This window comes from Bos grunniens, chromosome 12 (assembly GCF_055505025.1).
Source record: "Bos grunniens cultivar Pamir isolate PY7600 chromosome 12, Bosgru_T2T1.0, whole genome shotgun sequence".
NCBI classification, from domain to species: domain Eukaryota; kingdom Metazoa; phylum Chordata; class Mammalia; order Artiodactyla; family Bovidae; genus Bos; species Bos grunniens.
Window position 1 is genome coordinate 78,423,597 of NC_141176.1, and position 23,622 is coordinate 78,447,218.

Below are 23,622 nucleotides of genomic sequence, written 5' to 3' on the forward strand. Positions count from 1 at the left end.
TTACCATCTTATTGTGCAAGATAATGGCCTTTTGACTTTACTTCCTTGCCTCCTCTCCTCTCTGTTCTATAAAAGAACCAGGCATCCAGACCCCAATAAGATGGTTATTTTGAGACATCAGTCTGCCATCTTCTCAGTCTGCCAGGTTTCCAAATAAAGTCATTATTCTTTGCCTTAACATGTCATCTGTAAGATTTATCAGTGTTGTAAGGCGACCAGGGTGAGCTTGAATTTGCTTAGAAGTAACACCACTCTACGTGGTTCTCTCTTCATGCCATCACATACCAGAAACAAAGACACCATAAACAATCTATTACAAATTCTATTTTTAAAAATAAACACAAGGAAGAGTTCAATTTAATATACTACTAAAAGAGTAAATAACCGATGACCCTAAACCTTTGGGCCTATCTTTGCAGTCCTTATTTGGGCTTCTATTTTCTTGAAGGGATGAAGTTCTGATAACAGACACAGGAGGGGGAGACAAGATACACGCTGGTATGCCTGCCGCTCTCGGATTAGTGACCTTAAAGGTTTAAACTTGATTCTAAATCCTTGAATAATAAATCAGCATCTGGAGATGCATATAGGTCATCAAGAGCCTGGTTAACAAGCGGTCACAAACACTCAGAGGCTGTGATAACAGAAATTCAGTCCCACTTGATGCTCCCAAATTTACAACTGTAGTTTTCACATTAACAGGCAAAGTAGAGTGACTTCACAGCCATAATAGCAAAGACTCTTCCAATCACTTCCTCACTCTAGCTTCGTAATTAGATGAGATTGTGTGGGTCTCTGCACTTTATCATCCTGTGCTCCTTACAGTGACTGGACTACAAAACATGTGTTGAATAAATCTGCACAAGATGCTGCACCAAACAGCCTTATTTAATCCTCACAACAGTCTTGTGAAACAGGAAGGGCACTGGTTATTCCCATTTCACAGGAGAGAAGTTCCCAGACACCATGCCATCATCCTCACTGAGGTTCATTAGGCACTGACCCTGTGCTAAGTGCTGTGAATGTATTAACCTGCTTAATGTCCACAACGTCAAGATATTGCTAAGTGTGTGAGAAGTATACTCATTTTATAGGTAAGGAAACTGTGACACAGAGAAATTAAATAACTAGCATAGAAGTATTAACAACTATAACTGGCTACTACTATTAGTAACTATATCCAGGATTGAACCCAGGAAGTTGGCTCCAGACTCCATACTTATAACCATGACAACATCCTGCCTGGAGATTTGCCTGCCTAGTAGTATCTACCTACTTAGGCCTTGATTACACAGCTAGTTGATGACCAGGCCAAAGCTATTGCTGTCCTCTCTCCAGTCACATCCCTGCCTCAACAGGCCCTGTAAATCATGACCTGCAAAAACAAAGCCACCCTGGGCCTCAGCACAAGTCTAACCAACTGAGCAGAGTGGGCATGTATGCTGATGAACTAACTCTTCATAGAAACCCAGGTAGCTTTGGCTACCTTCCAGAGCAAGACAGGTTGAAGGCCTCAGGGTGGAGGATGAAACCACTGGGAAACCTTTAAGGACACTCTTACTTAATACTGAAGATCCACCTACTGGGTACCACAAGACATCTTTAATGTAACCAAAGGTCCATTGTAAAACTAGAGAGTTGATTTTATTGAAGAGGATGTTTACATTTCACTGATCTTGTATTTTAATTAATTTTATACTACCATTTAGGTAAAACTCAAAATATGAGCATAGGTCAGAGCACTGTGGTCCCAGAAATGGATGGGCAATGGAAGAAAGAAGCACACAGCCTGTCTTCTGTAGAGATGTTCCTGGAAGATGGTCCCCCTTAGTTAGCTTAACACTATGTAACACAGCCAACATTTTAACAACTAGTCAAAAACATTTTTTCATATGCCACATAGCAAATGGATTCCTAAATCATCCTGCAAAGTAAATATTTATGTATTTTTACAGACATGCATAAATTGGAATAAAAGCTTATATGCTCCTATATTCAGATTTTCTCTGGTAGGAAAAATTATCAGTGAAGCTTTTTGTAGAAAATGAATAAACATATACAGTGATTTTCTTCCAGGCATCTCTTCCATTTTCAAATATGAAAATGCAAATAGACACTTAATGTGTTAACAAGACACATTCATTTAGAAATTTCGTGTCTGACTTACCTATTGGATTTCTATGGAAGAACAATACTGGAGCTCTTAAAATGGACTCCAACATTTTGTTGTGCAAAGTTTGTGAAGAATTAACAAGGATGTAAAATATCAACAGAGACCTTGTGATACCAAAAAGGACAGTAGACACAGTTAACCCTGAAAAAAAGAAACATCACTCAGCACAAGATCTCTGTCTTATCCTCAACCATGCTAAAGTATGGCAGGCAGTTTAAAAAGATACTGTGCATTTTATTCTATAAATAAAATTTGTATAGAGCTTTACATATATACAGAATAAAAACCATATATATATATATATATATAAAGTAGGTTATATAAGAGTTTAATGAATTCAAAAATACATTTATAAAGAAAAATATAAAAATCACTGTTTTCCTCCCACTAAATACAAACAACATAGGGGAAAAAAATCATATGTAAACAACAGCTTCATTCTAGGCTTGCCTAATTCAATTACAAGTTCTAATAAAACTTATAAGACAGATAATTATACAAGTAGCTGATCTTCCTTTCTCTACCTTTCAAATCTCATTATTTATAACATGTCCCATAATCTAAAAGTAAGGTATGCTTTGGTGAAAGTGAACATGTTAGTTGCTCAGTCAAGTCATACTCTCTGCAACCCCATGGACTGTAGCCCCCGGGATCTTCTATCCATGGAATTCTCCAGGCAAGAATACTGGAGTGGGTTGTCATTCCCTTCTTCAATGCTTTGCTACCAGCACATGAATTAGCAGGGAAAGGAGAAATGATCTACCATTTCCTTGTAAATTACAAGGAAATTTACTTCCATGTAAAGTAGCTTTTTAAGAACCTATGGTATAACACAGAGAACTCTACTTAATGTTCTGTGGTGACCTAATTGGGAAGGAAATTGAAAGAGAAGATATATGTTCAACTGGTTCACTTGGCTGTACAACAGAAATTACACAACATTGGAAAGCAAAAATAACAAAAATTAATAAAAATTTAAAATATTAAAAATAAAGTAGCTACTTCTATGCCCAAGTAGCTATAAAGAACATGAAAAGATCATGTTAAATTGCAAATGGACAATCTCTTTCATAACTGAACTTCAAGAAACTACAAATAATATTTTGACATGAGATAACCTAAACAAGATAATCTAAACTAATCTTTCACAGATGGAAAAGGAGTACGTCAAGGCTGAATATTGACACCCTGCTTATTTAACTTATATGGAGAGTACATCATGAGAAACACTGGGCTGGAGGAAGCACAAGCTGGAATCAAGATTGCCGGGAGAAATATCAATAACCTCAGATATGCAGATGACACCATCCTTATGGCAGAAAGTGAAGAAGTAAAGAGCCTCTTGATGAAGGTGAAAGAGGAGAGTGAGAAAGTTGGCTTAAAGCTCAACATTCAGAAAACGAAGATCATGGCATCCGGTCTTATCACTTTATGGCAAATAGATGGAGAAACAGTGGAAACAACGGCTGACTTTATTTTTCTGGGCTCCAAAATCACTGAAGATGGTGATTGCAGCCATGAAATTAAAAGACATTTACTCCTTGGAAGGAAAGTTATGACCAACCTAGACAGCATATTAGAAAGCAGAGACATTACTTTGTCAACAAAGGTCCGTCTAGTCAAGGCTATGGTTTTTCCAGGGGTCATGTATGGACCTGAGAGTTGGACTATAAAGAAAGCTGAGTGCCGAAGAACTGATGCTTTTGAACTGTGGTGTTGGAGAAGACTCTTGTGAGTCCTTTGGACTGCAAGGATATCCAACAAGTCCATCCTAAAGGAGTTCAGTCCTGGGTGTTCATTGGAAGGACTGATGCTGAAGCTGAAACTCCAGTACTTTGGCCACCTCATGCGAAGAGTTGACTCATTGGAAAAGACCCTGATGCTGGGAAAGATTGAGGGCAGGAGGAGAAGGAGACAACAGAGGATGAGACAGTTGGATGGCATCACCAACTCTATGGACATGGGTTTGGGTGGACTCCGGGAGTTGGTGATGGACAGGGAGGCCTGGCGTGCTGCGGTTCAAGGGGTCAAAAAGAATCAGACACGACTGAGTGACTGAACTGAACTGAACTGAATCTCTTACTATTTTATAGATTCCCAAATCATTTGTAAATAAATATAATCATTTAAATTTATGTCTTATCAATGACATAAAGGAGCACTACTATGCATATAAAAATTAAAATATACCTCCAAACATCTCTTCAACTCACAATGCTATATAGATTGGGGATAACTTTGGCAACATATATCCATCAAGTACTTTTTTCCATTCAGCTGCCACATCAGTGTTATTTAAATTCTGAAAGCTGCTTAAATTCCTGAATTCCATCAACAGGTATTTGCCTTAGCCCACCATACTATATGAATGTGTAACAGAATTCATTCCTTCTTCTTTAAGCCTTCATTGTCCACCAATTCAGAAGGTAAATAGCTGGTAGATTCAAGTTTCTTACCAAGTGATCAATAAAATAAATACCAAATTACAATAAGTCGATTTTTATATAACTTACTCTTTGCAGAAAGTTTTTCCAAAAAAAAAAAAAGAGAGAGAGAGAGAGAAAGTTTTTCCAAGAATTTCCTGTGAGGATATTTAAATTTTTACTTATTAAAAAAAATTATTGGGGGTATAGTTGCTTTACAAAGTTGTGTTAGTTTCTTCTGCTCAACAAAGTAAACCAGCTATATGTATACATATATCCCCTCCTTCTTGGACCTCCCTTCCCCCATCCCTCCCCTCTAGGTCATCACAGAGCACTGAGCTGAGCACCTTGTATTATATAGCAGCTCCCCACTAGCTACCTGTTTTACACATGGTAGTGTATCTATGTCAATCCTAATCTTCCAATTCATCTCCCTCACATCCCCATTTCCACTCTGTGTCCAAATATCTATTCTCTACTGCTACAACTCTATTTATCCCCTGCAAATAGGTTCATATGTACCATTTTTCTCATTTCCATGTTGCTGTTGTTGTTGTTCAGTCGCCAAGTCTCATCCAACCCTTGGCAACCCCATTGACTGCAGCACGCCAGGCTTCCCTGTCCCTCTCCCGGAGTTAACCCAAGTTCATGAATTGGTGATGCCACCCAACCAGCTCATCCTCTATCACTCTCTTGTCCTTTTGCTTTCAGCCTTTCCCAGTATCAGGGTCTTTTCCAGTAAGTCAGCTGCTTTCATCAGGAGGCCAAAGTTTTGGAGCTTCAGCTTCAGTATCAGTACTTCCAATGAGTATTCAGGGTTGACTGGCTGATTTCCTCTAAGACTGACTGGTTTGATCTCCCTGCTGTCCAAGGGACTCTCAATCTCAAGTCTTCTCTAGCATCACAGTTCTAAAGCATCAATTCTTCAGTGCTCAGCCTTCTTTATTGTCCATTTCTCACATCCATACATGACTACTGGAAACAACATAGCCTTGAGTATATGGACCTTTGTTGGCAAAGTGATGTCTCTGCTTTTTAACACACTGTGTAGGTTTGTCATAGCTTTCCTGCCAATAAGCAACTGTCTTCTAATTCCATGGCTGCAGTCACCATCCACAGTGATTCTAGAGCCCAAGAAGAGGAAATCTGGCACTGCTCCCACATTTTCCCCTTCTGTTTGTATGAAGTGATGGGACTTGATGCCATGATGTTATTTTTTTTTTAATATTCAGTTTTAAGCTGGCTTTTTCACCCTCCTTCTTCACTCTCATCAAGAGGCTCTTTAGTTCCTTTTTGCTTTCTGCCATTTGAGTGGTATCATCCACATATCTGAGACTGATACTCTCCAGCAATCTTGATTCCAGCTTATAACCCATCCAGCCCAGCATTTCATATGATCCCTGCTCTGTGTATAAGTTAAATAAACAGGGTGACAATAAACAACCTTGTTGTACTCCTTTCTCAATCCTGAACCAATCAGTTGTTCCATACAGGGTGCTGACTGTTGCTTCTTGACCTGCATACAGGTTTCTCAGGAGACAGGTAAAATGGTCTAGTATTCCAATCTCTTTAAGAGTTTTCCATAGTTTGTTATGACATACACAGTCAAAGGCTTTAGCTTAGTTAGTGAAACAGAGGTACATTTTTTCTGGAATTCTCTTGTTTTCTCTATGATGCAGCAAATGTTGGCAATATGATCTCTGGTTCCTCTGCCTTTTCTAAATGCAGCTTGAACATCTGGAAGTTCTCAGTTCACATGATGCTAAAACACAGCTTGAAGGATTTTTGAGCATAACATTAGTAGCATGTGAGATAAGCAGAATTGTCTGGTGGATTGAACATACTTTAGTACTGCCCTTCTTGGGAATTGGGATGAGGATTGACCTTTTCCAGTCCTGTGGCCACTGCTGGATTTTCCAAATTTGCTGACATATTGACTGCAGCACTTTAATAGCACTGTAAATCTTTTAGGATTTTAAATAGCTCTGCTGGAATTCCGTCACCTCTACTAGCTTTACAGGGAGCTGTGCTTCCTAAGGCTCACTTGACTTCACACTCCAGAATGTCCGGCTCTGAGTGAGAGACTACATCATTGTGGGTATCCAGGTCATTAAGATTTTTATTGTACAGTTCTGTGTATTCTTTCCATCTCTTCTTGATATCTTCTGCTTCAATTAGGTCTTTACCATTTCTGTTCTTTATTGTGCCCATCTTTGGATGAAATGTTCCTTTGATATTTCCAATTTTCTTGAAGAGATCTCTGCTGTGGCTGCTGCTGCTAAGTCGCTTCAGTCATGTACAACCCCATAGATGGCAGCCCACCAGGCTGCCCCATCCCTGGGATTCTCCAGGCAAGAATACTGGAATGGGTTGCCATTTCCTTCTCCAAAGTACGAAAGTGTAAAGTGAAAGTGAAGTTGCTCAGTCATGTCCGACTCTTCGCGACCCCATGGACTGCAGCCAATCAGGCTCCTCCATCCATGGGATTTTCCATGCAAGAGTACTGGAGTGGGGTTCCATTGCCTTCTCTGAAAGAAATCTCTAGTCTTACCCTTTCTGTTGTTTTCCTCTATTTCTTTGTATTGTCCATTGAAGAAGGGCTTCTGATCTCTCCTTGCTATTCTCTGGGACTCTGCATGTTCTAGGAGGTCTTCTAGGTCTTCATAGAACTGGTCAACTTCATCTTCTTTGCCATCAGTGGTTGGGGAATAGACTTGGATTACTGACATGTTGAACGGTTTGCCTTGGAAATGAACCAAGATCATTCTGTCATTTTTAAGGTTGCACCCAAGAACTGCATTTTGGACTCTTGTTGATTATGAGGACTATTCCATTTCTTCTAAGCAATTCTTGCCCACAGTAGTAGATACAATGGTCAACTGAATTAAATTCACCCATTCCCATCCATTTTAGTTCACTGATTCTTAAGATGTCTATGTTTACTCTTAGCATCTCCTACTTGACCACGTCCAGTTTACCTTGATTCATGGACCTAACATTCCAGGTTCCTATGCAATACTGTTATTTACAGCATCATATTTTACTTTCCCCACCAGATACAACCACACCTGAATGCATTTCCACTGTGGCCCAGTCACTTCATCCTGTATGGAGCTATTTGTAGTTATCTTCCGTTCTTCCCCAGTAGCTTATTGGACACCTTCTGATCTGGGGGGCTAATCTTTTGGTGTCATATCTTTTTGCCTTTTTAACACCCAAAAAAGATGTCCTTTTAATTATAGGGGACTGGAATGCAAAAGTAGGAAGTCAAGAAACACCTGGAGTAACAGGCAAATTTGGCCTTGGAATACGGAATGAAGCACAACAAAGACTAATAGAGTTTTGCCAAGAAAATGCAATGGTCATAACAAACACCCACTTCCAACAACACAAGAGAAGACTCTACACATGGACATCACCAGATGGTCAACACCAAAATCAGATTGATTATGTTCTTTGCAGCCAAAGATGGAGAAGCTCTCTACAGTCAACAAAAACAAGACCAGGAGCTGACTGTGGCTCAGATCACTCCTTATTGCCAAATTCAGACTGAAATTGAAGAAAGCATGGAAAACCACTAGACCATTCTGGTATGACCTAAATCAAATCTCTTCTGATTATACAGTGGAAGTGAGAAATAGATTTAAGGGCCTAGATCTGATAGAGAGAGTGCCTGATGAACTACGGACGGAGGTTCATGACATTGTACAGGAGACAGGGATCAAGACCATACCCATGTAAAAGAAATGCAAAAAATACAAATGGCTGTCTGGGAAGGCCTTACAAATAGCAGTGAAAAGAAGAGAAGCTAAAAGCAAAGTAAAAAAGGAAAGATATAAACACCTGAATGCAGAGTTCCAAAGAATAGCAAGAAGAGATAAGAAATCCTTCTTCAGTGAGCAATGCAAAGAAATAGAGGAAACAACAGAATGGGAAAGACTAGGGATCTCTTCAAGAAAATCAGAGATACCAAAGGAACATTTCATGCAAAGATGGGCTCGATAAAGGATAGAAATGGTATGGACCTAAAAGAAGCAGAAGATATTAAGAAGAGATGGCAAGAATACACAGAAGAACTGTACAAAAAAGATCTTCATGATCCAGATAATCACGATAGTGTGATCACTGACCTAGAGCCAGACATCCTAGAATGTGAAGACAAGTGGGCCTTAGAAAGCATCACTATGAACAAAGCTAGTGGAGGTGATGGAATTCCAGTTGAGCTATTTCAAATCCTGAAAGATGATGCCGTGAAAGTGCTGCACTCAATATGCCAGCAAATTTGGAAAACTCAGCAGTGGCCACAGAACTGGAAAAGGTCAGTTTTCATTCCAATCCCAAAGAAAGGAAATGTCAAAGAATGCTCAAACTACGGCACAATAACACTCATCTCACACGCTAGTAAAGTAATGCTCAAAATTCTCCAAGCCAGGCTTCAGCAATATGTGAACTGTGAACTTCCTGATGTTCAAGCTGGTTTTAGAAAAGGCAGAAGAACCAGAGATCAAATTGCCAACATCTGCTGGATCATGGAAAAAGCAAGAGAGTTCCAGAAAAAACATCGATTTCTGCTTTATTGACTATGAAGCCTTTGACTGTGTGGGTCACAATAAACTGTGGAAAATTCTGAAAGAGATGGGAATACCAGACCACCCGATCTGCCTCTTGAGAAATTTGTATGCAGGTCAGGAAGCAACAGTTAGAACTGGACACTGAACAACAGACTGGTTCCAAATAGGAAAAGGAGTACGTCAAGGCTGTATATTGTCACCCTGTTTATTTAACTTATATGCAGAGTACATCATGAGAAATGCCAGACTGGAAGAAACACAAGCTGGAATCAAGATTGCCGGGAGAAATGTCAATATCCTCAGATATGCAGATGACACCACCCTTATGGCAGAAAGTGAAGAGGAACTAAAAAGCCTCTTGGTGATAGTGAAAGAGGAGAGTGAAAAAGTTGGCTTAAAGCTCAACATTCAGAAAATGAAGATCATGGCATCCAGTTCCATCACTTCATGGAAAATAGAATGGGGAAACAGTGTCAGACTTTATTTTTCTGGGCTCCAAAATCACTGCAGATGGTGAGTGCAGCCATGAAATTAAAAGACGCTTACTCCTTGGAAGGAAAGTTCTGACCAACCTAGATAGCATATTCAAAAGCAGAGACATTACTTTGCCAACAAAATTTCATCTAGTCAAGGCTATGGTTTTTCCTGTGGTCATGTATGGATGTGAGAGTTGGACTGTGAAGAAGGCTGAGTGCCAGAGAATTGATGCTTTTGAACTGTGGTTTGGAGAAAACTCTTGAGAGTCCCTTGGACTGCAAGGAGAACCAACCAGTCCATTCTGAAGGCAATCAGCCCTGGGATTTCTTTGGAAGGAATGATGCTAAAGCTTAAACTCCAGTACTGTGGCCACCTCATGCGAAGAGTTGACTAATTGGAAAAGACTCTGATGCTGGGAGGGATTGGGGTCAAGAGGAGAAGGGGATGACAGAGGATGAGATGGCAGGATGGTATCACTGACTTGATGGATGTGAGTCTCAGTGAACTCCGGGAGTTGGTGCTGGAAAGGGAGGCCTGGCGTACTGTGATTCATGGCGTCGCAAAGAGTCGGACACGACTGAGCGACTGATCTGATCTGATGCAGTTCACGGGTTTTATGCAGTTCATTGGTTTTTATAGCATGGGCGGCTGCAACCTGCGCATTTAGCTCCGGCAGCTGTGACCGGCACACTTAGCACGGTCAAGAGTAGCTACCCCACGTCCGAGGTCAGCGGCAGAAGCCAGGAGGACCCCATTCCCAAGGGGAGGCAGCCAAGAGTAGTTACCCCACGTCCGAGGTCAGGGGCGGCGGCTGGGAGGAGCAACCCCACCTCCAAAGAGCAGGGGCTGTGCGGGCACAGGAGGGCCTAGAGGAGCTATTCAATGTTCAAGGTCAGAAGGGGCGGCAGTGAGGAGATACCCCTCGTCCAAGGTAAGGAGCAGTGGCTGTGCTTTGCTGGAGCAGCTGTGAAGAGATACCCCATGTCCAAGGTAAGAGAAAACCAAGTAAGACGGAAGGTGTTGCAAGAGGGCATCAGAAGGCAGACACACTGAAACCATACTCACAGAAAACTAGTCAATCTAATCACACTAGGGCCACAGCCTTGTCTAACTCGATGAAACCAAGCCATGCCCATGGGGCCACCCAAGATGGGCAGGTCATGGTGGAGAGGTCTGACAGAATGTGGTCCACTGGAGAAGGGAATGGCAAACCCCTTCAGTATTCTTGCCTTGAGGACCCCATGAACAGTATGAAAAGGCAAAATGATAGGATACCGAAAGAGAAACTTCCCAGGTCTGTGGGTGCCCAATATGCTACTGGAGATCAGTGGAGAAATAACTCCAGAAAGAATGAAGGGATAGAGCCAAAGCAAAAACAATACCCAGCTGTGGATGTGACTGGTGATAGAAGCAAGGTCCAGTGCTGTAAAAAGCAATATTTCATAGGAACCTGGAATGTCAGGTCCATGAATCAAGGCAAATTGGAAGTGGTCAAACAAGAGATGGCAAGAGTGAACGTCGACATTCTAGGAATCAGCAAACTAAAATGGACGGGAATGGGTGAATTTAACTCAGATGACCATTATATCTACTACTGTGGGCAGGAATCCCTCAGAAGAAATGGAGTGGCCATCATGGTCAACAAAAGAGTCTGAAATGCAGTACTTGGATGCAATCTCAAAAATGACAGAATGATCTCTGTTCATTTCCAAGGCAAACCATTCAATATCACAGTAATCCAAGTCTATGCCCCAACCAGTAACGCTGAAGAAGCTGAAGTTGAACGGTTCTATGAAGACCTCCAAGACCTTTTAGAACTAATACCCAAAAAAGATGTCCTTTTCATTATAGAGGACTGGAATGCAAAAGTAGGAAGTCAAGAAACACCTGGAGTAACAGGCAAATTTGGCCTTGGAATACGGAATGAAGCAGGACAAAGACTAATAGAGTTTTGCCAAGAAAATGCACTGGTCATAGCAAACACCCTCTTCCAACAACACAAGAGAAGACTCTACACATGGACATCACCAGATGGTCAACACCAAAATCAGATTGATTATATTCTTTGCAGCCAAAGATGGAGAAGCTCTCTACAATCAACAAAAACAAGACCAGGAGCTGACTGTGGCTCAGATCATGAACTCCTTATTGCCAAATTCAGACTGAAATTGAAGAAAGTAGGGAAAACCACTAGACCATTCAGGTATGACCTAAATCAAATCCCTTATGATTATACAGTGGAAGTGAGAAATAGATTTAAGGGCCTAGATCTGATAGATAGAGTAGCCTGATGAACTATCGAATGAGGTTTGTGACATTGTACAGGAGACAGGGATCAAGACCATCCCCATGGAAAAGAAATGCAAAAAAGCAAAATGGCTATCTGGGGAGGCCCTACAAATAGCTGTGAAAAGAAGAGAAGCTAAAAGCAAAGTAAAAAAGGAAAGATATAAACATCTGAATACAGAGTTCCAAAGAATAGCAAGAAGACATAAGAAAGCCTTCCTCAGCAATCAATGCAAAGAAAGAGAGGAAAACAACAGAATATGAAAGACTAGAGATATCTTCAAGAAAATTACAGATACCACAGGAACACTTCATGCAAAGATGGGCTTGATAAAGGACAGAAATTGTATGGACTTAATAGAAGCAGAAGATATTAAGAAGAGTTGGGAAGAATACACAGAAGAACCGTACAAAAAAGATTTTCATGACCCAGATAACCACGATGGTGTGATCACTCACCTAGAGCCCGACATTCTGGAATGTGAAGTCAAATGGGCCTTAGAAAGCATAACTATGAACAAAGCTAGTGGAGGTGATGGAATTCCAGTTGAGCTATTTCAAATCCTGAAAGATGATGCTGTGAAAGTGCTGCACTCAATATGCCAGCAAATTTGGAAAACTCAGCAGTGGCAACAGGACTGGAAAACATCAGTTTTCATTCCAATCCCAAAGAAAGGCAATGCCAAAGAACGTTCAAACTACCTCACAATTGCACTCATCTCACATGCTAGTAAAGTCATGCTCAAAATTCTCCAAGCCAGGCTTCAGCAATATGTGAACCGTGAACTTCCTGATGTTCAAGCTGGTTTTAGAAAAGGCAGAGGAACAAGAGATCAAATTGCCAACATCCGCTGGATCATGGAAAAAGCAAGAGAGTTCCAGAAACACATCGATTTCTGCTTTATTGACTATGCCAAAGCCTTTGACTGTGTGGCTCACAATTAACTGTAGAAAATTCTGAAAGAGATGGGAATACCAGATCACCTGACCTGCCTCTTGAGAAATCTGTATGCAGGTCAGGAAGCAAGAGTTAGAACTGGACACTGAACAACAGACTGGTTCCAAATAGGAAAAAGGAGTATGTCAAGGCTGTATATTGTCACCCTGCTTATTTAACTTATATGCAGAGTACATCATGAGAAATGCTGGGCTGGAACAAGCACAAGTTGGAATCTAGATTGCAGGGAGAAATGTCAATAACTTCAGATATGCAGATGACACCACCCTTATGGCAGAAAGTGAAGAGGAACTAAAAAGCCTCTTGATGAAGGTGAAGGAGGAGAGTGAAAAAGTTGGCTTAAAACTCAACATTCAGAAAACGAAGATCATGGCATCTGGTCCCATCACTTCATGGGAAATAGATGGGGAAACAGTGGAAACAGTGTCAGACTTTATTTTTTTGGGCTCCAAAATCACAGCAGATGGTGACTGCAGCCATGAAATTAGAAGATGCTTACTCCTTCAAAGAAAAGTTATGACCAGCCTAGATAGCATATTGAAAAGCAGAGACTTTATTTTGCCAACAAAGTTCCATCTAGTCAAGGCTATTGTTTTTCCTGTGGTCATGTATGGATGTGAGAGTTGGACTGTGAAGAAGGCTGAGTGCCAGAGAATTGATGCTTTTGAACTGTGGTGTTGGAGAAAACTCTTTAGAGTCCCTTGGACTGCAAGGAGATCCAACCAGTCCATTCTAAAGGAGATCAGTCCTGGGATTTCTTTGCAAGGAATGATGCTAAAGCTGAAACTCCAGTAGTTTGGCCACCTCATGCGAAGAGTTGACTCATTGGAAAAGTCTCTGATGCTGGGAGGGATTGGGGGCAGGAGGAGAAGGGAAGGACAGAAGATGAGATGGCTGCATGGCATCACTGATTTGATGGACATGAGTCTGAGTGAACTCTGGGGGTTGGTGATGGACAGGGAGGCCTGGCGTACTGCGATTCATGGGGTTGCAAAGAGTCGGACATGACTGAGCGACTGAACTGAACTGAACTGAACTGATGGGTTTCTTGTGGCTAGTACACTGGAGTGGTTTGCCATTCTCTCCTCCAGTGGATTTGTCAGAACTCTCCCCTATGACCCGTCTGTCTTAGGTGGCCGTACATGGCATATATCATAGCTTCATTGAGTTATGCAAGTCTTTTCGCCATGATAAGGCATTGATCCATAAGGAGGCTAGATTCCATATATATGCATTAATTCAAGTATTTTTTTTCTGTTTTTCTCTTTATGACTTACTTTATTTTGTATGTCAGACTCTAGGTCCATCCACCTCTCAACAAATGATCCAATTTCATTCCTTTTTTTGAAAATGAAAGTTAAGTTGTTCATTCATGTCGGACTCTTGCGATCCCATGGACCGTAGCCTGCCTGGCTCCTCTGTCTATGGAATTCTCAAAGCATAATACTGGAATGGGTTGCCACTCCCTTATCCAGGGGTTCTTCCTGACCCAGGGATGAAACTCAGGTCTCCAGCATTGCAGGCAAATTCTTTACCATTTGAGTTATCTGGGGAGCCCCTCTCCCCTGATCCAGTGTATATATGTACCATAAATGAGATGAAAAGACAGCCCTGAGAATGGGAGATAATAATTACAAAATAAGTAACTGACCAGGGATTAATCTCCACAATATACAATCAGCTGATGCAGCGTAATATCAAAAAATCCAAACAACCCAATCAAAAAATGGGCAAAGACCTGTATAGACCTTTCTCCAAAGAAAACATACAGATGGTCAAGAGGCAAATGGGAAGATGCTCAGTATCATTATTTGAGAAATCCAGATCAAAACTATAATAAAGTATTACCTCACACCAGTCAGAATGGCCATCATCAAAAAATATACAAACAATAAATGCTAGAGAAGGTATGGAAGAGAACCTTCTTGCACTGTTAGTAGGAATGTAAATTGCTACAGTCACTATGGAGAAAAGTATGGAGGTTCCTTAAAAAATTGAAAGTAGAACTACCATGTGATCCAGCAATCCCACTACTGGGCATATACTCTGAGAAAACCATAATTCAAAAGACACTTGTACCCCAGTGTTCACAGTAACACTATTTACAAAATCTAGGACATGGCAGAAACCTAAATGTACATCAACAAATGAATAGATAAAGAAAGCATTTAAATTTTTTGTTAAAGTCATCCTTTAAATAGTATGCAATGCTATGCTATGTATATATCCTAAATACTCTTGTGAATAGAGAGAGTCACGTTAATAGTTAATATTAGTCTGGCAAGCCAAATTTTGAATTAATCACACAGTTGGGGAGGAGATAACACTGTGATCTCAGGGTAAGAAAGAGAAAGAATCCTAATTCCAGACACTGGGCTTCCCCTGCTTAACTTCTCAAGTTATTAGTGAAGCCCAGGAGATGAGCAGTGTGGAAAGGGGAGTTTTGCATATCTGGGAGGGAATAATGCTTTTATCTGGGGCCCAGGCTGCTAGAGGATTTCATCCAAGATCAATAAAAGCCAGGGTTTATTCAGACAGAATTGGAACAACCTGAACCACAGAGTGGGGATTCATTTCTATCCCCCTTGCCCATCTATATAAAGATATAAGATTTAGCTAAAGCACCTACTAGAATACACAATAGCTACATATTTCCAGTGGCTGATTTTCTCAATATGCAATCCTGGTTTAACTACCAAAATCTAGTATGGAACAAGTTAAGAGTCTTCATTCAGCCTTTTTTCTTCTAGTAGATCTTTAAAATAATTATTCTAATTAATTCACAGTGTAAACGCAAATCAGATACTTAATCTATTAGACATTACTGAATTACTTTGAAAGCCCTCTTGCTCATGCAGACTCATTGTAAGCACCTAAACTCTGGTATTATAGAGCAGATGACTCAACTTTACCTGAATAAACTCCTAAGTACCAGTTCAGGACGAATACTACCTCTTCATTTTCTTTTACATATCCCCCAAAATACAGGTCACTTTGTACATTCGCCCTATGGAACAGGAAATAAAAAATATTATATTATATACATAGAATTTTCACAAATATCACAAAAAAATTACCTCAATTCAAGAAATGTATATCATGCTGGAAAGTGTTTCCCAGCTCACAAGGCCCTCTGTGTGTCTTCCTTTTAAAAATCTGAATCATGACTTTCAGATTTCAAAATTATCTGTAGAGACAGACTTAGAAAATGAACTTATGGTTGCCAAGGGGAAGGATAGTTAGAAAATTAGGATGTTCATGCACACACTGATATATTTAAAACAGGTAACCAACAAGGTCTTATTGTATAGCACATGGAACTCTGCCCAGTGTTATGTGGCAGCCTGGATGGGAGGGAGGTCTCGGGGAGAATGGGTACATGTATATGTATGGTTGCATCCCTTCACTGTTCATATGAAACTATCACAACACTGTTGATTGGCTATATCCCAATAAAATATTAAAAGTTCAAAAAAAGAAAAGAAAAATTGTCTGTGAAGAAGCTGCTGAAGGGAGGGACATGGGGAGAGACCACCAGGGGATCACACACCACCCGCAGGAACTTTCATCTTTCTTCAGGGAAACTGTGTGAGGGTCAGAAGAGGAGGCTGAACAAGCCCCATCTCCCTTCCCTGACTCTGTGGGAAAGGCGGCTTTGTGTAGACTTCACAGCACTTTGGGTCAGACCAGGAATCACTCACCAGAATGCAAGCCACCAATCCTGCAGGATGTAGGTAACCTGGAGCAGGAAATAGCAGTCACTCACACTGACATCACTGAGCCTCACACCCTGCTCACTAGGATGGGGGATGGAAAGGCTCCAGAACATGGAGACAGTCCTTCTGGCTCAGGTCTGCGCCAAGCCCCTCACCCCAGATGACCACAGGTCAGGGGAGGGCATCTTACAAGTTAATATCTTTAAAAGAAATCCCCTTTTCCCTAGAAGACTTTGCTCTCCAAATATAATGTACTTCAATGTACATCCAAGTGGCCTGCAAAAGGCAGTAATAACAGTACAAATGTTGGGATTTTGCAAAGCAAAAAGTTTGACAGGTACAGTGATGGTCAGTTCCGGTGTCAGCTTGGCTGGGCCAGTCTCCAGTGATTCAACCAAACACTCATCTAGATGTTGCTGTGAAGGTATTTTGTGGATGTGGTTCACATCCATCATCAGAACTTCAGGAGAGGAGACCACCCTCAACATTGGTGGCTTCATCCAGTCAGACAAAGGCCCTAAGAGCAAAACCTGAGGCTTCCTGGAGGAGGAAGAAATTCTGTCTCAAGACAGCAGGGTCAGCTCCTGCCTGAGGTTCCAGCCTGCAGGCCTGCCTTTCTGATTTCAGATTCACCAAGCTAGGCCCACAGCTGCATGAGCCAAGTCTTTGAGATAAATCTCTTAATACAAATATTTAAAAATAATCATAAAATACAATATAAATAGTATGTAAATATCAAGCTGAGTGCACAAACCAAAATAAATGCCCTTATGTACCTGAGCTGCAATGTTTACTAGAATAAGGAAGATGATGACAGACCAGTCAGCACCAGCTGTGAAGTAATTTGCATAGGTCTTAAAACCAACTTTTCCTTCCAAATGGTCCTCCAGAGGTAGCGTAACCTGTATATTCTCACTCTAAAAGGGAAAAAAAATGGCAGTGAGAGATGAAATTTTAAAAAATGAACCCCAAATTTCAAGAGTTCAACAATGCCCTCCACTGCAAAGCTGTGGGAAACAGACATATCCCACACACTGGTAGAAATGCAGGATGGTCCATCTCCTACAGAAAAGGGTGTGGGAATATCTGGCCACCCACATATGTGTTTATCCCAGCCATTCCACTCATAGGAATCTATGAGAATTAATTAAATGTCATTCACATCAGGTTATTCACTGTTGGGGAGACTTGCTTAAAATAGAACATGACTCTCAACATACACACAACAAAATCAATTAATGTATAAATGTAGAAACTTCCTCTAAAACACACAAAATGATATGGAGCTAAGGTATTCCTCTAGATGACTGTGTTATTCAATGATATAAACATAAAACATACTTGGAGCTCAAAACACTAGCCAAATATAGCAAACTGAGTTCACAGAGAGAGTTAGAGTAAATAGGAGTTTAAGTAGCAGGTTGCAGGCATATAATCTGAATCTATTTGGTTCCTAAATTTCAGAGTGAATCCTGAGTCTAGAAAGTGAATAGCTAATCCGAATACTTAACAGAATTATTCCAGGTTCCTGGGTTTGTATATCAAGGAATATCTGAGTATATTTTTAAGGGAGACCTAGTGCATTTCTGTCTGGAGGACTTAGAATGCATTATATAGTCACAGGAGGCTACGATGTCCTTGGCTCTCTCCTGGCCACTGGGATTCAAGGTTGATAAGATGTGGTTCTCAGTCTTGAAGGGTAAGAAAGGAGGACGGGAACTAACGCTGAAGTGCCTACTATGTGTCAGGTCCTTCGCACACGTTACCTCTGCCTATCACAAACCATCTGACAGTGAGGTAAAATAATACCATCAGTCACATGAGTGCTAGAAGATTCCAACATAGAGGAAAAGCAGATGATTGAATGTGACAAGAGCAGGACTCAGTCTAAGGGGGTCTTCACATTAAGCCTCTGGATGCATCAGGGAAACCAGGGGCCACCAGCATGAGTAGGATGTAACTATGGTAAACTGAAGAATCCTCAATTAGTGTGAGCCACACTCATTCAGAAATTCATTGCAGTGCACCCACTGCTGATCTCCATAAGAGTCTCTATCCTACACCAAAGGCAAACACCAAGCAGACTTGCTCCCTTCATGCTCTTCTAACTCTACCAATTCCATGGAATAAGACTTTGGGAACCTTAGGGTCTACTTTGGGACAAATGAAAATGTCACGAGCAGAGCAGACTGAAGGTCCATGAGACCACCAAGAGCAGACAGACCCGGGCACACTGCAGGATGAGAAACTCACTTCTTGGTCTTCTGGAGCCGCATCTTTCAACGAGGGTCTGGGAGACTGGAGAGACTGAACCAAAGACTCAGAGATCACAGTGGGAGCTCCTGGAACTGGAGATGGTTCAGACTGCTCATTCCCCTTCTCAAAAATGGAAAAAATATCTACCCTGGATTTCAGGAACTCAGAGTAAGTTCCTCTTTCCACCACCATCCCCTAAAATAAAAAAATTGAGAGGAATTAATTTATATTTGATAATATTAAACAAACCTAAATACTAATCAAGAAAAGTTATCTGGTCTTAAATTATCATTGTTGAAAAAAAAATGATCCCTGGGTCTAGAATTCTTGTTGAGAAATCTAGTTCAGTCAGCTTACCACAGAACGGAACATCGGGTTCTCTGCCAAACCCCGTCTCTGTGTCAGGTGCTGGGGGATGTGAAAGAAAGTTGTGCTCATGTGTTAAAAAAGGAGGCCACTGACATGACTATCCTGGGCACTTAGGGAAGCAAGAAGCAGAGAGGTTGGTGGGAGGATCAGCACAGTCTTTTTAGACAACATGGGAATTGAGAGAAGCCTCATGTGACAAGTCCAGGAAAGAAATTTAAACTTAACCCAGAGGTGGGCACAAGCACATCTGCATATGGGTAAGAGTCACTCATTATATCTTCACTGACCACTGTCACTGTCACACTATCATGTGCCCGGCTGGGATAATAGGAACCAGCCCCAGACAGAAAATCCATGAGAGGCATCTCCATGGTCTCTACAATGGCCCCCACACACAGCAAGTTCCCAACTGAAAATTCAATATTCCACTTGATGAAGTAATTAAACAAAGAGGCCATGGGGCTGGGGTAGCTCTAAAGCCTTGGCAGTCTGTGCCCACAAACCCAAACTTAAGCCAGAATCAATGCACTCAGATCCAAGAAGAACCTTAGGAATGACCAACCACAAGCAGCCAGCTAGGCTTTCCCAAATCAGGCAACTGCTTAAGCTACAGCCAATCAAATCATTTTCTTTGAACACATGTGACACATCCTTGCACAGTTACCCTCCCTTACAAATGCGTAGATATCTCACTATTGTCTGACCCCATGAAACCAGACTCAGTTGATTCCCTCAGTAGCAAATAAAACATCAGGGGGAAAAAATGTCAGGATGCCAAACACATCAAATGAGCAGCTGTGGTTAAGGCAGCTCAGGTGGAAGGAGCTGGCCCAGGACCCTTGCTGGGACCCCCTCACCTTCTCCCCTGAGGGGGTCCACTGGGAGAAACGCAAGGAAGCCTTTGGGTACCATCAGATACTGCAGAACTAGAAAATTAAGCAGGATATATAGGGTCTTGCTCCACTTGGGAGGCAAAATTCACACACCTCTTTAAGGAAATCACCACTCACCACATCAAATCTGTAATGTGCACAATGAAATGACTGGTAGTACAAAGACAGCAATTTCACTCAACAGTCAAGCACTGACAATTCCAGGGCGATGAAAGGACAGCCATTCCCCATCTGCTATGAAGAGAGGGACCAAACAAACAGTAAAGATGAACCCCAACTCATGCAGGGGTGCTCACCAGGGGGCAAATAGCTGTTTTGTGAGTACTAAAATTGGGTGTACTGTCCTCAAAGGAAGCAATAAGGTGACCCCAAAACATCTAGGGACTGGCTAAATAGGTTATTCTCCTGCCACTGATCCTGTGCTCATAACACTGCCAACACTGGGGTTTACACACTAGAATCGCCCCCTTTGCACATGAAATCAACTGCTCTCAAGCTTGAGAAACCTTAGCCCCTCCCTCCATTCCTAGAGGAGTGAAGAGGAGTTGACACATGGAACTGCTTCCAGAAAGACAGGGGTTCTGTATTTTAATAATCTTTCTTGGAGCAGAGATTCATTTCAAAAGTCAGGGATCTGACCAAGAGCCTCTGGAACAGCCATGGGTTAACAACAAAGGTCCTGAGACCCAGAGGCAAACAAGCCAAGGAGTGAAGCATCGAACAACCACCAAGTCTGAACACTTCTCACTAATCTCCACCCCACCACCAACCATGCTAGGAGTTGTGGGTTGGATGGTGCCCCCTCCTCAGAAAGATGTGTTCAAACATGAAACCTGTGAACATGACCTTATTTGTATACAGAGTCTTTGCATGTAATGTAATAAAGTTAAGATGAGATCACAGTGGAGCAGGGTGACCCTAAAGCCAGTAAGACTGATGTTGCTCTGATAACAGAAGAGACCCAGACTTACACGGGGACAATGGACATGTGACATCACAGGCAGAGACCACAGCACTGCAGCTGGAAGCCAAGGAACACCAAGGAAGGCCAGTGAACACCAGAGGCTGGAGGAAAGGATTCTCCCCTGGAGCCTCCAGGGAGAGCACGGCCCTGCCAGCACCTGGATTTGGGATGTGAAGCCTCCAGAACAGGGAGACGATAAACTTATGCTGTTTTAAGTCACCCAGTTTGTGGTACTTGGTTATGGCAGCTCTAGAAACTGATACTCTAGCCTGAGCCCACACTTCTGTCTTCTCAGCTTTACTAAGACTCCTAACTACTTCTTCTGTTGCCCCTCCAGTGACCACCAGAGGAATCTCTTAACTCCCACATCAGACCACATCCCTCCTCTGCTCTGGACCATCCAAGGCTTCCATCCCAGTTCTAGGCTTGCAGCCCACTGCCTGGAGACCAGCTCCCTCCCATCCCCCTGCTCACTCTCCTCAGACATGCTGGTCTTCCTGCTGTTCCTCCAACCTGCCAGGTCAGCTCCTTCCTCAAGACCCCCTGCCTCAGACTCCCTCCCCCAGGTGACTATGTGACCCCCACCTTCATGTCACTCAGACCCCGTGAGGCACCAGCTCCTCAGGGAGGCCAGGATGTCACCTTCTTTGTCACATCCTCCCCCATAAGAACAGGAGCCCCATGAGGGCAGGGCCTTGTCCTCATGCTGCACAGGCTCCCACACATATCGGGCACATAGAAACCTGGGTAGGGAGACCAGCAACTGACGACACCACCAGAGAGGAGGTCTCTGACCCGGGTGCTCGGCTACCCAACCTCGCTTATGGTGCTAATGGAAGATGCTCTGTAGGAAAACTATGTATGACAATCACTTGGATACCAACAGATGTTAGAATCTCTAAGTAATACACTTTGACTTAAGTCATGGAAGAGGAAAATAAAAAGTTCTAAATAAAATGTATCATTATCTTTAACAAATTTCATTAGGACAGTGATGATTCAATAACCCTGTGGTTGCAGTTTTATACTTTGGGGTTTATATGGCTTACAGTGTAATAGTGACATTTCTAAAGGGCTTTAGATTCATCCTCCAAGGCATGAATACCAGCTCTGAGAAGGAAGGGGCAAAAAACTGAGGGAGAAGAGGGTGTTTACCATGAAGCCAGGAGAGTGACCTGCGGGGAGGTCTGTCCTTCAACACACCTGAGTGCTAGCAATTCCACAGACTTCTAGAAATTACTTACATCTTTCAATATCAGAATCTGACTTGCATCTTTTAGGTACTGCAACTGATGAGTGACTAAAATTGTGATCTTCTCCTTCAAGGCCTGATGAATACACCTACAAATGTAAAAGGCACAGTAAGCAAGAGCACATTAATGGAGTGTCTCAAACTGAAAACTTATATTTTGAAAACAGTGAGACAAAGACACACAGCAGTCAAAGATCTTTAGTTTAAATGCCAAATCAATAATAAAAATTAAGTAAAAAATCAATTAATCCAAAAAAATCAATTAATCCAAATAGATTTTTAAATTTATTAGCAGCAAATTTGAATCTAGTGCTACAAAAAATTTTTTAAACCAGTCCAGTGAAGTAGGCCCTAACAGCTAAGTCTTTTCCACTAAAACTCAATTATTTTCATGTTTCATAAAAGAAAACAAATGAGTAATAGTGAGATTTCCAAACTTGACTAAACTAAAACACTATTTTATCACTATCAAGGAATGGGAGAAGAGGGATCCATGTCATTTAAAAATGTTTACATTCTTTGACAGCTTTCTAGGTGATTATTTATAATTAATGATGTAAATATTACAACAAAAAATTAGTAGATTCTTAGGACTCTTTGCCAGAGAGCATTTGCTAGACACTTGCTCCCAAAGAATATTAGATAGAAAATGAATGTCAGTGTGGTGTCCACCAGTCTCTACAACAGTCCCAGTTCCATCCAAGAAGCAAGCCTTCTTTCATTAGGACTGAACACTTTCCAAACATAAAAGTAAAAGAACAGAATCCAAATGGCCCAAATCACAGCAGAAATCACCCAATGGCTCAGAGTACCCACCAGTTCTCTTAGTCAAGACATCACTCACTATTCAACCTTAAATTTTTCTCACAGTAAGAAAACTACTCCTCCATTTCACATGTAGACCCCTAGGGACTCAGCCCCAGCCTCATCACACAGGGTCCACAACCCCTCCAGGGAACCAAGTGGGTGAGTCTGGGGCCCAGTGACCACAGACAGGGCTCCAGGCAGGTACTCTGGGTGCCCCAGCCCCTCACAGGGCAAATTTCAGGAACCTGGACCAGAGCTCAGCCTGTGAGTGAATCAGATGGAAAGTCTGGAGGCAGCAGACTGCAGCTCAGTCCCTCTCACGAGCCTAACGTCAGATGAGCAACTCAACCTCAGTTTCTTCATCTCAAAACAAGGTCAATGACATCTCATCCCCATGTTCTGAGAAATCAAACCACCAATCTAGTCAATAAATGTCATCTCACTTCTCCACTCCTCCCTAACCACGAATGGTCATAT

General features: G+C 41.7%; 1 protein-coding gene across 1 annotated transcript in view; it reads right to left on the reverse strand.

Annotated features, from left to right (window-relative positions):
* The window catches only part of LOC147361950 (ATP-binding cassette sub-family C member 4-like), a 177,833-nt gene that overhangs the window by 92,665 nt on the left and 61,546 nt on the right, over window positions 1-23,622 (reverse strand). Inside the window, 6 exon segments of the mRNA XM_086330256.1 lie at window positions 2,168-2,314; window positions 15,801-15,895; window positions 16,590-16,627; window positions 17,381-17,521; window positions 18,858-19,055; window positions 22,331-22,427. Of these exon segments, the coding sequence (XP_086186382.1) occupies window positions 2,168-2,314; window positions 15,801-15,895; window positions 16,590-16,627; window positions 17,381-17,521; window positions 18,858-19,055; window positions 22,331-22,427 (716 nt within the window).